Genomic DNA, 15,097 nt, shown 5'->3' with positions numbered 1-15,097 from the left:
CACCCCCCCACCCCAGTAAAAAGATAATTCTGGAAAAAATCTCAACATAAGATTAAGAAGCACTACAATGTCAGCTACCACCAGCATGACAAGTGAGGGGAAGAGTGTTGAGCCCTCGTTCAATCACTGGATAAACACCTTAGGAGGAAAGCTGACGGGAGAGTTGTTTGATTTGCCAGTTCTGGAAACTCTGTAACTCTCAAACACTTGTAGATGACGAGCAAAACTGCACTTGAAGCAAGAGACAGAGTGAGAAACTTGATGTACTGTAGACGATTGTCCATTCGCTTGTTCACGGAATCATCTGTAGATGACACACTTTACAGAGTAGGAGAGACAAAACCTGGTGCGGACCATCCTGATTTGCCAGTTGAAATATCACCTGTAAATGACATGCTGCACAGAACGTGCGAAGTAGGACAACTGATTTGGGCAACAGCCAACTTGCAAGTTCGTTGAAGCATCAGAGGGGACGCAGAAGGAGACACACTGTATGGTAACTCTGATGCCTGTGATCGGATGGGGAATGAAGGACTCCAGTCCATGGAGAAGCTGCCATTCAGAGTTTTGATGGGTGACCTCAGCGGTGAACACAGCACGACGGTCTAGAATTCGAGAGCGACTGATCTTCTTCTGCTCTATAAACAATGAAGACAACAGTCATACACTCAGCACCAGCAAGGCAAAACACATAACCTGCACAACTTCACGTACTGGCTCAGGAACAGAGTGACAGTAGACAGCTCAGCAAGAAGAGAGGTCTCATTTACTAATGGCGAACTGTACAATGTGTATGTGTGTGTGTGTGTGTGTGTGTGTGGGGGGGGAAGGAAGTGAGAGCCACAGAGGACAAGTTGATCGCCATGTCAAGCCAGTCACAACGGAACAGCTGAGATGTCAGGGTGCACCTTGTGGTACATAATTTGCAGCAGCCCACCACCCAGTCTCAACTCGAGCATCATGCACAAAAGTCTTCGCCTGTTCAGTAGGGCATATATATACACTGCCAAAATGGGCAGGGACTTGAAGGAAGGAATGGGCTCTTCCCAGGAAAGTCATTCCCTTGACGGAAGGAGGGGAAGCGAGTCCATCAGTCTGTGTGTGTGTGTATGTGTGTTCACACGACCTTCTTAAAGAGCACAGGCTGCCCTGGGTGCTGCTGCTGGATGTGTGAGGGCACCTCGATGGCCTTGAGCCGCACACCGCTGGGGCAGTAGGGGCACTGGTACAAGCTACTGCTGCGCTTGTGGACGCCTTTGGCCGGGCGCGCTCCCACCTGGCCCGCCTGAGCCAAGCCCACCGAGGGGGGCGGGGCCACAGAGTGAGACTCTGGGCTGGCGGAGAGCGGGGAATGTGAGGCGGCCGGGGAGCTGGGTGACGAGTGGGGGATGGGGAAGGGAATGCTCAGTCCGGGCCTGGCCTGCAGAGTGGCTACAGGGTGGGGGAGGAGGTGGGGCCGCGGGAACGCTGGGTGGACCATGGGCGAGGGGTGCTGTGGCTGTTGCTGTTTGAGCTGGCTGCTCAGCAGTCTCTGCCGCTGCAGCTCAAGGGCGTGGCGAGACAGCTGCTGCTGCTTCAGCTGGTACAGCTCCTCCCTCTGCTGTTTGAGCAGCAGTGCTGTTGTGGCGGCGCGTTTGCTGTGGGCCTGCGAGGGATTGGTCGAGGCGGCAGGCTCCCCGTGTCGCCGTGAGGTGGTGGGCTGTCGTGACTTGCTGCTGGTGGTGGGCAGAGTCCCCGGGCTGGAGGCGGGGACTTGGGGGTAGGAGAAACCCTGGGGCAGAAGGTTGGGGGGGATGACAATGCCGGGTGGGAGACCCGCCATGTGGCCGGGGAGGTAGCCGCCGGGGAGACTAGAACCACTCACAGGGGGGAACACAGTGGGCGTGCTGGAAGCCTGACCCCCTGCAAACATTGCCGGGGCGCTCGGTGACGGTGAGGCGCTAGGGGCTGCTGGTGCCATTGGTCGCAGGTTGAAGATTTTGAAGGCATCGGGGTTGGGCTCCACATCAGGTAAACTGTCGGCTGTGGCTGATGTAGCTGTGGTGGTGGAGGTGGCTGGTGGCTGGAGGAAGCTGTGAGCTAGTGGACTAGGAGAGGAGGAGGCTGGGGACGAGGTGTAGCTCCTAGCCTCCGAACTACGGGCAGGAGAGGAGGAGGAAGGTCGAGGTCGGATGGTAGGCACGTTGAGAACCGGCAGATTCCTCACCGAACCAGCGCCACTTCCTGCGCCATGTGTCTGACTTTGGTGGGGGGGCTTGGGGTGGAGGGAGGGGGCGGGTCGGAGGCTCTGAGGTTTGGTGATGGTAGAGGAGGCCAGCAGCTGTCGTGGGGACAGGAAGCTGGCAGCGGCAGGGGCGCCGGCACTGTGAACAAGTCCGAGGGGTGGGGCAGGGGCAGCCAGGGCGGCCGGAGGGGGTCCCGGCATGGACGACGTGTCAAACAGGGCACTGGAGAAGGCGATGACAGGCCGCGTGGAGACCGACGTGCCCACTGTGGTGAGAGGGATGGCGATGAGAGGAGTCCGTGATATGAGTGAAATGAGAGGCACAGGGGCGCCCGTGCACGCAACAGGGGGAGTAACCGCAGACGTGGTTGTGGTTTTGCTTGCGCTCATTTCTACAGCAGTTTGCTGAACTGCTGGACTTGAAGCTTCTGCCACTTTCTGCTGCTCCGTTGACTCTTTTTGCACATCTGTGGTTTCCTTAGACTTACTAGTAGAGGAGAGGTCGAGAGAGGATGCGGGGGGTGGTTTACTGGCAGTGTCCGATGAAGTGTCTTGAGACGATGACGACGACGAGGAGGATGCTTCCAGCGTCTTCTCAATATATTTTCCATTGCGGGAGATACAGGTGAGAACAGAGAACAGGTTCTTGGGCACCGAGACGTGCACCTTGTCTGTGTCCAGGGAGGTCTGGTGAGCGCTGGAGCAGTGCGTGGCGATCTCAGCCAGGACCTTGTGCTTGAAACTCTGGCACACGGGGCAAACAAACTCAAACAGGTCCGAGTGTTGGTCGTTGAGGTGCTCGTACACGCTGGCCAGCGATGTCATCTTGAGGTGGCAGTAAGTGCACGTGTGGATGTCCTCCTCCAGCACCAGCCGGTTGCCCACCCGCACGCACTCGGGGCTGGACGGTAGCACCATTGCCTCCACCAGCTTCTTGGCCTCGTCCGAGAGGGAGATCTCGTTGCGCGACAGTTTGTCCGGGTGGTGGTTCTTGATGTGGATGCGCAGCTGTTTCTGGCTGGAGAAGCAGAGCGCCTTCTTGCAGTAGGGGCAAGCGAAGCAGTCGATGAGCGGATGCTTGGCCTTCAGGTGCTTCACCATCATGAGGAGGTAGGGCGTGTGCACCTTGCAGGCGCTACACTTATACGACAGTGGCAGACGCCCACCCGACGATGACGGTTGCGGCGTTTCGGTGGAAGAGGATGAGGATGAAGATGTGGGGGCTTCCGCCGAGGTCGTTGTTGTTGTTAATGACGATGAAGCACACGCTGACGACATAGTAATAGAAGAAGTGGTTGTCGTTGTGGGGGTGGAAGAGGGCTGAGGAGGTTTAGAGGCATCTCCTGACGGGCCCAAAGCTGTACTGTGTTGCGAGGGTAGAGGTGACATGGTCCCTGTCGTCGCTTGAGTCGAGAGGGTGGGATCACAGCTGGGAGACCCGGCGCTGGCCGTGACACTCACACTTCCGGACACAGACGTCTGAGGGCTGCTCCACAAGGCCTGAGGACAGAAAAACACTTTCACTGAAGCCAACGACAACCATTTCCAGAGACCTCTGAGAGACTATAAACCAAGAGAGACACCCTTCATTAACCAGGGGACAAGAGCAACCCCAAGGTAATACTACCAAGGCTTTTCTTTGTGGCCGGGAAAACTCACGACAACACACCAACTGTAGCTCTTCACAAAAAGGATCTCTTTTAGTTATAGTAAAAGTTTTACTGCACTTGCAACATTAACAAGTTTTTTAAAAGTCAAACAGGAGAAAAAAGCAGTCTCACTTACATAAATGAAAGCTGATGAAATTTTCTGAACCACAGAGAGAAAAAGGATAAATGTGGTAACTGAACAAAAAAAAAACACATCATGAACTCACTGACTGCTCATGCCGGTCCAAAAATCTGTAAATACTGGATATTCAGATAAATTGGTAGAAACGGGGAGCCCTGGGAAAGTCATGCTATTTAATGCCGGTTTATTTCGGTAGTGGTGTCCCTTGATCCGCTAATGTAGCTTTTGTGTTTCTTTTCTTAGACGAGATTAGTTACAACGGGGATTAATTAGATCTGGAAGTGTTCGGCAATTCAAGATTGAACTTCAATATTGTCCTGCCTCTAAACGAAAATATGTTCATTTTAATGGGTTCTGATGCTGAACAAGGCATACCAGATGGTCATCAAAGTGACTTACAATACTTAGATCTCAATCAATCTGTTAAAAACGGTAAAATAAAAGTGCCTTTCGAGGCTGCTTCATGCACTTCCTCAACCACTGGCTCGAGTAATTCTGGGTTTATTTTTGTCCTTATTTTGAAGTGTGATACCTCTTGAAAACCTGTTTTCACCTCAATTAAACACATCATAAAAATAATTAATAAAGAGTGTCTACTTCGAATAGTTATCCGACAAAGAGTGATGTAAAACACCCTTGTGTTGCTGGCAGCCGGGTCTGAATTTGAATTGGGATTTCAACCGCTGGCAGCCAGTGTGTTAACCCTATCCGTATGCCCTGGGGGTCATTTTGAACCCTCGGGGTTGTTTTCTTCACATTTTAGAAAACTTCTAGGGCGAAGATCTCTTTGAAACTTTCAGTATTTCTCCAAAAATCATTTTGACAGCCTGCTGTGCAAAGCGTACGGATCAACAAGTAAATTTCCTCTTTGAAAAGTGATGGCACAGAGTTCCCCACGTCGTATGGATACGATAGTAAAACATGACGTACGGATAGGGTTAAAGTTGCTTTATCTGTCCATACCTCAGCCTGGGAGACTGCGGCCGTGCTGCGCTCACAGTGGAAGGGACTGTCCTGCTGACCACTCAGGCTGACCACCTCCACTATCTTCAGGCCGGAGGAGTCCCCGTCACTCGGGCCAGCCTCGGGGGGAGCTGTCGCCTCCATGGGTTCCGCCGCATCCAGGGCAGGTGGCTTGTCCGTTTCAGAACTGGCCGCGACCCTGGACAGATGGACATGCATGGTGTTGGGTTATGGAGAATGCTTCAAATGCAACATAGTGGAAGACACAGGAGCAAACCACTTTGATGGCTGGCAACCCTGGTCAAAGTTTGAAATGGCTGGTAATTATTTAATATTTGCAGGCATGACAACTTGAGGTGAATTAGTTTAAGCAGTTGATTTGTGCACTTTCTGAGTACATCGTCATAAACAAATGGCATAAATGTATCCAATATATTATGAATTTGGCTGTAAATGACCACGACATTAAATATATGCAAGTTTGAGAGGGGAATCTTAATTTTGAGCAATTTCCGGATAAATTAGTGGAGTCATCTTTACCCATTTTGGTGAGCTGACAGAGTGCATTTGACCCTAAGCTTTGATTTGTCATACCTTATAAATGTCCCACAAACCAGTCATGCTGGTAGCCCACATATAAGTAAAGGGAGAAAGAAATAGCATAAACCACAGACAGAGAGATCAGGAGGACAGTAGATGACCAAGTAAATTCCTCACTCATGCATTTTCCCCCATGGAAAAAAAACTAAAAAGATGTATAGGAAAGAACCAATTCAGAAATATTTTGACAACTTGTCAGGGATCTAAACTACAGGCCATGTTGACAAGCATCCTGCCCAGGGCTCCTTCCAGAGGAGACTGCTGCTTGTAACTACAAGATTTACACACAGACATACCTTGTGTCAGAGCCAGGGGCTGGTGGAGTCTCTCCACTAGGCTGCGATGAGGGAACACTCGTCTGTGAGATAGGCTCATCCCCTGCCATCCCCTCAGGCCTGCTCTCTGCAGACTTGTCTTGGTCACCATCACCGCTGGAACCTGCAGTGAGCCCTCCTGAGACAACTGTGGCCTGTTCTGCGAGCGGTTCCTCCTCCGCCTGTCCCCGGGCGGTGGCTGTGGACGAGATGTCTCCGCTACTGCTGTGCTTCAAGCTCCCCGTCTCCGCTGGCAGAGACGGACTGAGCTCGCTGCTGTTCGTGCTGGGTACGTTCCTCGAGCTGACCTCATTCCCTCCGCCCACTCTCTCCACCCGGCCCGTCCAGGTCTCTTCTCCCTGCCGCAAGGCCGCGTCGTCAGCTGCGGGGTCGTCCACATCATTGTCCACAGCCTCCTCTGTATAATCCACCGCAGTGGTGCTGTCAGCCTCCGCACTGCGCTTCTCTTTCCAGCCCTCCTGAAGGTACAGGTAGTCCTTTGCCTTCTGTCGGTGGTCTATGGAGGCCGCCTCCAGATCAGAGTCCTCCCGGTGCAGCATGGAGCTCACCCGCCCAAGAATATTCTCTGGCGAGTCCTCTGCATTTGCTGCCTCCTCCTTCTTGTGCAGGCGCTCTGCGTCGTAAAAATCTGGCAGTCTGCGGTAGGGTCTCGTCCGTGTCGGGTGGACTGTGGCGCTATGCTGTTTGATGTCTGGCTCGGAGTAGAAGACGTTTTCGTCGCACAGAATGCAGGCGTACAGGCTCTGACTAGAGTGGAGGTCTGACACATGATGCTCCGCATCATCTCGGACATTTGTGGAGAAGCCGCAGTGAGTACACACAAAACGGCGAGAGCTGGCCGAGCGCCCACCGCGACCCACATTCCCACTGACCACCACCGAGATGTACACGGGTGGGGACTGAGCTTCCCCTGTGGGACTGGCCGACACTTGCGGGGCGGCTGGCGTACGCGCCGGGCTGCCTTCCTCCTTCTCGTAAAAGTTCTTCTCATCTATGTGTCGACTGATGTGGAACTTGGCTTCCTTCACCAAGTGCGTGTTCTTTAAGTGCGTGGAGGTGGCAGCCATGGAGCTGAACTCGGACTCGCAGTAAGCACACCGGAACTGCACGCCGGGGATGTGGCTGTAGATGTGAGACTCGATGGTGAGCTTGGTGCCTGCAGAGAAACCGCAGCGTTTACACGAGTACTTCCCTGAGGCCTGTTTGTCAGAGAGCAGGATGTGCTTCAGCTTCCACTCCGTCTGTCCAATGGGGGAAAGGCTGCTAGCCTTGGGGCTCTTGCTGCTCTCACTGGTGTCTGCTCGCTTGTGTGAAGCACCGCTTGATACGGGGGACTTGGGTTCGGGCCCTGAGCTGTGGTCGTCATTGGCTGTGCTGGTGGCTGCCTCCTCCCGCTCTAAACAATCTGGTTCGGTGACTGTCTGGGCCTTGGACACCGCCATACTGTTCTGGCTGGACACATCACACACCGTCTGTGACTGCGTCAGTGTTGATAAGGAAGAGAACCTATCGTCTTTGGATTTGGTCGCGCTCTCACTGACCACAGCCACCTCTACGCGTGCTCCATCTTGACCAGCCGGAGAGCCAGGAACCGACATATCCTGCTCTCCTTTCTCCTCAGCTGCGGCCATCGTCCCAGAGTCACCGAGCAGGGTAACCGACTGTTGGGTTCCCACTGTATCTGCAGTACTTCCCGGATCCCGCTCTTTCTCACCGCCATCTTGCCCGGCCTCACAACACCTAGAGGCGTCGGCGTCAGCGCCAGAAATCACCAGATCTGACACCACTGGCGGAGCAGGCAAGGTGCTTACCACACCAGGACGTGTTTCTTTTCCTGAGACTTGGCTATCAGTCTCAGTATTCTGTGTGACAGTTTTGCCACCTTTGTCTTTCTCTGTCGAGGCTTGCTCTCCACTCAAACCAACCACAGGAGCTGGGATCCCCTTGCCATCGAGGCTAAAAGCACCTGGTTCCTCTGAGCCAGGGGCGTACGACTGCTGCATGAGGTTCATTTCATCGTTGGATAAGGTCTTTCTGACAGGGCATGGGAGGCGTGATTTGTCCCTCCCCACCTCTGAGCTTCCACTGAGACCGCTCTCAGACTCGTCAGACGCCTGGAGCACATTGAGCACAGGTCCTGGCCCCACCACATCGACACCAGCCGTCAGAGCCGCTCCGCACGTCTCAGAAGCCGTCTTATCATCATCCCGAGTTACCGTCACAGCGGTGTGCGTCTCTCCATCAGTCTTAGCTCTGTCCGTCCCAGGCTCAGCCCCACCCTGCGTGTCTGTGGGGGTCTCGTCCAAATCTACAATCAAAATGTCCTCATCTTCATCATCCGCAACACTTCTATGTGAATCTGCAGCCAGGGGAGTACTTTCCACAGGGACTGAGTGAGATGTGGACAGGCCGAGCTTAACAGGAGGAGCGGGACCTAGCTGAGCAGTGAGCTCTGGCGCTGTAATGCTGGGAGAAGATGATTTTGTTAGCTCAGTTTGAGAAATCGCAGGACTGTGAGTGGAGTCTCCACTGGTTGATTGTTGGTCCACCCCAGGCTTGACCGCACCCTCCTTGCCAGTAGCGGGCTGCTGCACCAACAGGAGGGGTCTCTTCTTCTTAACAGGTTTGCTCTTTTCACCCCCCTGCTTGCCCTTGAGGAACTCGAGGTAGCTGCTCTCAAAGCCCGTTCTTGCTATTTTGTCCAGATCAAAACCTTGCGCAGAGCTGACCGTCGCTGTGGTCACATTTGCCGAATACCCCATAGACTCACTGCCAGGCGATGTCTCCGTCTTGATGATGAGCTTGATGGGCTCGTGGTGACTTGGTACTCGTGCACTCTCCCCACTCTCACGCAGTTTGCCTTTGGCTTCCTTGCCCTTTTTCAACACTCTCTTGATCTTTAGTCGCGGGATATAAGGACGACTTTCCCGCGTTCCAGTGGTGCTCCATTCCTCCTCATCTTCATCTTGAAGATCTTCCAGGTCGGCACACCAATCCTCATCATCATCCTCCTCGTATACAGAGCTGCCAGGAGAGGCCACTCCATAAGTATCTGCCGCATGGTCAGGCTGAGTCTCAAAGGCATCCAGCTGAAGCTTCTTGACAAAGTCGCTGAGCACAACTGCGCACGGCCTCAGATTTCCTTCACTCCCTTCACCCTCAAAACTGGCATCTTCATCAAATGTCAAACGAGCGTTCCGCTTCTGCCTCAACAGCTGCAGCCGGGCGAGACGGCGCTCTTCCTCCTGGTCGTAGATTGCTTCCTCCTGTCTCCTTTTCATCTCCAACATCTCAATGGGCGACCGCGTCGACTTCTTACGGAATTCAAACTTCCTGCCGGACGTGCTGGGAGAGCTGTGCGTGGACAGCAGGGGGTAAATGTCTTTGATCACTTTCATCGACTTGCGAGCCGTCCGCGGCCGCTTGAAGGTGTCCTCTTCCGACATGGGCAGGCCCGGCGGCTGCCCTCTCTTTCCCTTCATTTTCCTGCGGCCGGCTACACCGACGGGACCCCTTTCTTGGGCCGCAGCAGGCAAAGATGTGTGAGTGCCATCGGTCTGTGGTTCCTTCAGAGAAAGAGCGCTCGTCCCTCCTACATTGTCCTGCGCTGTCAGGTCAGGTGGAGCCACCGTGACAGGAAACTTGACGGGGCTGACTGACGTGCCTTTGAGCGGCGACGTGCTGGTGTCATCGTCGCTGACCCCCGACAGGTATAAGTGGTAGTCCTCGTCCACCCCCTCAGGCACCGCTTCAAACTCCTGCCTCTCCAGCAGTGAGCCAGAGAAATCCAATTCCGCCTTGGTGGTCGCTGGGTCGAGGGACACCTGGGGAGAGAGCGTTGGTGGTGTGGTGTTTGGCGGGTAGTTCAGTTCCTGCGAAGCTGGCAGTGTCCCAGATGGAGTGAGCTGAGGCAGAGGGCCACCGCTCAGCTTTCTGGGCCTGCCTCTTTTCTTTTTGCCATCATCAGCTTCCGTTGGGATGTCAATCTTGAGCTGTTTGCCTAAGCCGCCAGCCATCTGGCGCTTCAACTTGCTGCTCACGTTCCTGACCGTGTTGTCTTGCCTGAGCCTGGTACGCCGCGCCTGGAGATTCACCTGCACGGGGAGGATGCCTCTCTTGGCCCGCGTGTTGAGTGTGTCCTCGTCCAGCGTCGCGTTGGCCAGGTTGGCGTCTGTGCGAAGCCGCTTCAGCATGGCCATAAACTTCTTTTTCTTGCCCCCACCTTTGTCCGTGCTCACAGACGGACCAGACAAGGTAGCCGGGCCAGATCTCTCCAAGTCCGCACCACCATCAGGCTGAGGCAGCTGCGATAAATGACTGTTTTTTTCTCCCTCAATCTCTGACGCCAATTGAGGAACATCCACTACCCCATCACTGCCTGCATCTCTGCTGCTCAAGAGTAAATTGGTAGTCGAGTCATTTTTTTCTTGACACTCCGACGTCAGCAGAGGTGCATTCGAGGCACTACCATCACCAGCTTCTTCAGCAACAACAACAGACTGCCCCCTTGAAGCAATCTCACACTTGTCACTTTCCAGGTGTCCTTCTGACAGCTCAGGTCCACCATCTGACACATTACTGCCCGTGATACCCCCTGTCACTGCATCAGCCTCGCTGTCAACGAGAGCACTAGACACAGGGTCCTGAAGTCCAACTTCTGTCCCTTTACCAGTCTCAGGCAAAGAGGCAGAGTCCGTGTGTCCACCAGACACCCGTGTTTCTCTCCACACTGGCTTTGCCACCCTTGAGTGCTTCTTCATCAACCCCCTCTGCCAGCCGCTGCGGCCTCTCTTTCTCACGCGGTGAAGTGGGCTCTTCAGACGCTCATGTGACCTGGACAAGAGAGTGCTTGGTGGTTTCTCTCCAGCTCCAACATTACTCTCTTTCATGTCACCAGCATGCGGTTTCTTTCTGTTCAAAATAAACTTTCTACCTTTTCTCCCTTTCACCACAAACCTCCGACTCCCGACAGCGCTGTGAGGGTGTGCGATGCCAGAGACATCAGTCGCGACCGTCTTTTCTTGGGTACCATCACAACCACCAGACTCCCCTACCACCACGTTATCGGCTCCCCGAGTTTCTCGCTCACCAGCAGCACTGTCCACCTCACCTGGCAGGCTACTGGCGGCAACACTGTTGATGTCCGACTCCCGAACTGGCCCCGACGACACAGAATCAGTCACATCTGAGACCACTACAGCAGATCCTGGAGGCACTTGACACGTCATTTCCGGCATGGGTTGGTCAGAGCAGAGTTCTACACCCTCGGTTGGTCCAATGTCCACATCTGTCTGTGGTGTCAAAGCTGTACCCGTAGAACGTTGATCATTCATCATGTTAGCAGCGCTAAGGTTCTCACTGCCACCAGCAGTAGCGTCTGATCCAGTCAGCTGTGAGCAACTCGAACTCCCGGCACCCACCTCCGCAATATCTGAAGGTATGGCTGCTTCTTCGGGCCTGCTCAACTTGTGGTCAGCAACAGGACCTCCTCCTTGTGTCTCCTCAGGGCTAGCCACAACCTCCTTCGCCACCACACCGTCATCATCCTTGTTGTCTTCTGCTACAGTGGCCCCTGCACGGACTACAACGTTATCCACTTCATCAACAGCACTGTTTTCATCCTCAGGAGAAGTGTTCACCGCGTCCGTCACTTTTGTGTGTGGCTCAACAATACTGTCTGTCCCTGTCACAACACTCTGGCCACTGCACTCAGCGGACGCCAGGCTCTCAGGGAGAGCCAATGTGCTGATGTGTTGTCCACTATCGCTGGAAGATTTACCATCCTCAGTCAATGGTGCATCCACAGCTCCACTACCAGAGTCTAAATGCAAAAGATTGTGTTCAACGGTGGTTTCTTCTGTCAGTTCACATCCGGGCACTTTTGATATTGACGTACCCTCCTCCTCTTTCTTAACCTCCTCCTTACATTCGCCATCATCAGGTACACTCTCTTCCGCTTCTTCCTTCTCAATATCTTTCAAATCCTTGCGGTGCTCCACAGCTGATTCCATTGCACACTTCTTCACATCGCCCTCTTCCACACATGACATGTCAGACTCCACCCTCTCCCCCGAGTTTTCGACAGTGGGTGCATCTACCAGTGCCTGCGCCCCATGCACACCGTCCACCTGCTTCACATCGTTGTTATTGTTGTTATTGACGGAGGCTTTCTCCGCTGAAGGGCCCCTCTCTTCCCTGAGGCCTCTCACCCTCCTCCATCTGCTCTCCCCATCACTACTTCCACAGTTGGCGGCAGCGCCACTCACACTCACTTCCCCAGCACTTTGTGATGAAAATTTTGAACTGTCCGACATCTCCACCTTTGCTTCCAATGACGTCACAGGCTCCACCTCTTGTTTCACAGCTGCTCTCGTTCGCAGACCTTTGGGCTCCGGTTGTTTTTCTATACCCCGAACAGTGCTCGACTTTCGTGATGTTGAATCCTGAATCTTCCTTTTGATTTCAGCCTTTGACACAACTTTTTGGCTTGAGCTCTTTCCTTTCGCTGATTGAACGTAATTCAGCAGTCTGACAAAGCGAGACTTGTTGTTGACTTTACTGTAAAAGTTGGAGACCAGCTGATCCACCTCGGTGCCTGGGTTTTCTTTGGCTTCCCGGCGTAAGTACTTCAACATGGAAGGGCTCACACCTTTCAAACCCCTTCTTTTCTTGGTCCCGAAGTAGATTTTTTTCCTCTTTTTCTTCCCTTGGCCGTCTGTGTCCGGCTCATCATCCTGACTACTTGTGGCTGACTTCGGTTCTAGGGCGGTTGTCTTCTGTTCTTGGCTCGCTGTGACTTTCCCGCGCTTGGCGTGGGTCTTCTGTAGTGCAGCTTTTAACGACTGCAGCTTTTTCTTTCTGTGTTGTAGCAGAGAACTCTGAGGTTTCCGCGTTGGGGACGTGGCAGACAGTTTGCTGGTTCTGGGTGTGGAAGACACGAAGGCGTCTGCTCTGCCATCCTTCGACCTGCGAGCAGACGATCTGCTGAGAACAAAACCGATGTCGGGTGTGGGGGCCCAGAAACCGGGAGTGGTGTCTAGTCTCTTCAGCTCACTAGAACCCAGCAGGTCTGAGATGAAGATCTCAGTGGAACCTCGCCGAGAAGAACTTTCTCCCTTCGGCTCAGCCTGACCTAGTTCTGATGACTGAAGAGCCTGAACCTCTTCACGGCTTTCAGAGACCACACTTTTCTTTGCAGACGTCGATAAACTTGCCTCAGGAAGCTTGCGTTTTCGGCCTTGCGACCTGGCCACTTCTTCCTTGACTAGTACATCAGTGCTGTTGGACAACTCTGAGTCTTGTTCTGGTTTTCTCCTTGTTCGCCTCACAGCTGGCCCAGGGCTGGTTATATCAGCAGCAGCAGAGCTGTCCATCAACTCCGACTCTTGCTTTTTACAACTTTTCTGAACCGAGACATTTGACTTGCCAGTTTGCCTCGACGCAGAGCCTGGCGTGACAGGAGACACACTGACAGCCGAATCTTTGACGCTCCCCTTCTCCCTTACGTCCTGTCCCCCCGACCTGGAACGTCCTAATCTGTCTCTCTCCACCGACGAAGTGGAGGCAGGGCTTAGGTCCCGCGAGGACCTCCCACGGTGCTCTCCAAAGCTGGGCGACCAGAAGCCCTCGGTGGTGACCAGCCGTCGCAGCTCGCCCAGAGAGATGGTACCCGGCGCAGGGCTCATGCTCTTCTCCGACATCTCAGAGGCATTTGCGCCTGTCTGTCGGGCAGAAGCGCTGCGCGAGACAGTCGTCGTGCGCTCTTGCGATGAGTTGGAAGCTGGACTGATGTCTCTCGATGTTTTAGAACCGAATCGTGTCCCACTGCTGTGAGCAGAAGACCTGGCCCGAGGGGCTGTCATTCGTTCTTGAGATGAGTTTGAAGCCGGGCTAGCATCCCTCGATGTTTTAGAACTGTTTTGGGGCCCACTGTTCTGAGCAGTAGATCTGCCCCCTGAGGCTGTGATTCTGTCTTGCGATGAATTAGATGCTGGGCTAACATCTCTGGAAGTCTTTGAAGAAACTCGGGGACCCAGCACCATGGCGCCAGGATAGGAAAACCCCCGAGTAGTTTCCAGCCGCCTCACCTCAGACAGTGGGCCGGTACGCTTGTGGGTCGACTTCCCTACAGGAATACGTTTGGGCTTTGGCGGCGTCGGCGTGTCAGCCGTGGATGCCTCTGTTTGACCAGCGTCTAAGGTACCACCACCTGAGGTCTGGGAAGCTGGGCTGTTGGTGCGCTGCGAGGCCTTCGAAGACCAAAAACCACTTGTGGTTTGAAGGCGCTTCATTTCGTGGGAGAGCGCGTCGGTCCCTTGGGAAGACTGCTTGCTGCGGATGGTTCTCTGCAGAGTCTGCCATGACCTGCCCCGTAAAGCGGCAGCCTTCTTGTTGGCCGTGGGAAATGACGATCTCAGTCTCCCCAAGGCAACGGCCCTGGTCTTTCCTTTGGCTAATACTGAGCTTCTTTCCTGATTAGGTGCACTGTCAGAGGTCGATGTCGCAGAGCTGCTCTGCTCAGTCCTTAAAGACATCCTCTTCCTTTTGTCCACCGAATTGCTTCTGGACGAATTGGTTGAGCTGACAGAGATTTTCCGCTTGCTGCTCATTGACCTAACATTCGCCTGATTAAGATCATTTTTCTTTTTAGTGACGAGGTTTGAGCCTTGACCAGCATCTGAAAAATTTTGAAGGAAAAAGAAAGGGTAAAAATGAATTAACACAGCCAATGAATTTTTGTGAAAACACGAGAACAGAATTCCAGAGCCTCCCTTGTCCCCAGTACAGGATAAGCATCATGACACAAACCCATGTATGTCTACAACCCCCCCCTCCCCCCCCTAAAAAAAGACCAACAAAAAACCATAAACCACCATCATATCAGTAATTACAAGGGACACTCCAAGAAACAAACACAGTCAGATCAATCTGTTCTATATTTCAGTTGCAAACACCATGCACTCAGTCCAGTATGAAGGCTGTATGTAATTCAACAGTCTTCAGGATGGTGATGGTGCCATCTGCTTTGAGATTACAGCATTTTGAGTAATACTTACTGCATTTACAAGATGCAAATACATCATGTATAGCATAACAATGTAGGTATACAATATCCCCACAATAAAACATTGCTACTAAAAAGCAGTATGGTGTAAAGACTCAACGATCAGCAAGTTACCCCCCC

General features: G+C 53.4%; 1 protein-coding gene across 1 annotated transcript in view; it reads right to left on the bottom strand.

The window, feature by feature from the left end:
- LOC101847686 (serine-rich adhesin for platelets) overlaps positions 1 to 15,097 on the bottom strand; it is a 20,421-nt gene continuing 5,324 nt past the window's right edge. Inside the window, exons 3-5 of the mRNA XM_005107805.3 lie at positions 5,875 to 14,590; positions 4,979 to 5,177; positions 1 to 3,724 (exon numbers count right to left, since the gene is read on the bottom strand). Of these exons, the coding sequence (XP_005107862.1) occupies positions 1,118 to 3,724; positions 4,979 to 5,177; positions 5,875 to 14,590 (11,522 nt within the window). The 3' untranslated portion in view covers positions 1 to 1,117. The remainder of the gene's footprint in view (positions 3,725 to 4,978; positions 5,178 to 5,874; positions 14,591 to 15,097) is intronic.

The sequence above is a fragment of the Aplysia californica genome, unplaced genomic scaffold (genome assembly GCF_000002075.1).
Source record: "Aplysia californica isolate F4 #8 unplaced genomic scaffold, AplCal3.0 scaffold00633, whole genome shotgun sequence".
NCBI lineage: Eukaryota > Metazoa > Mollusca > Gastropoda > Aplysiida > Aplysiidae > Aplysia > Aplysia californica.
The sequence above is the reverse complement of the archived record's forward strand: the minus strand, read 5'-3'. Positions and strand labels throughout refer to the sequence as shown.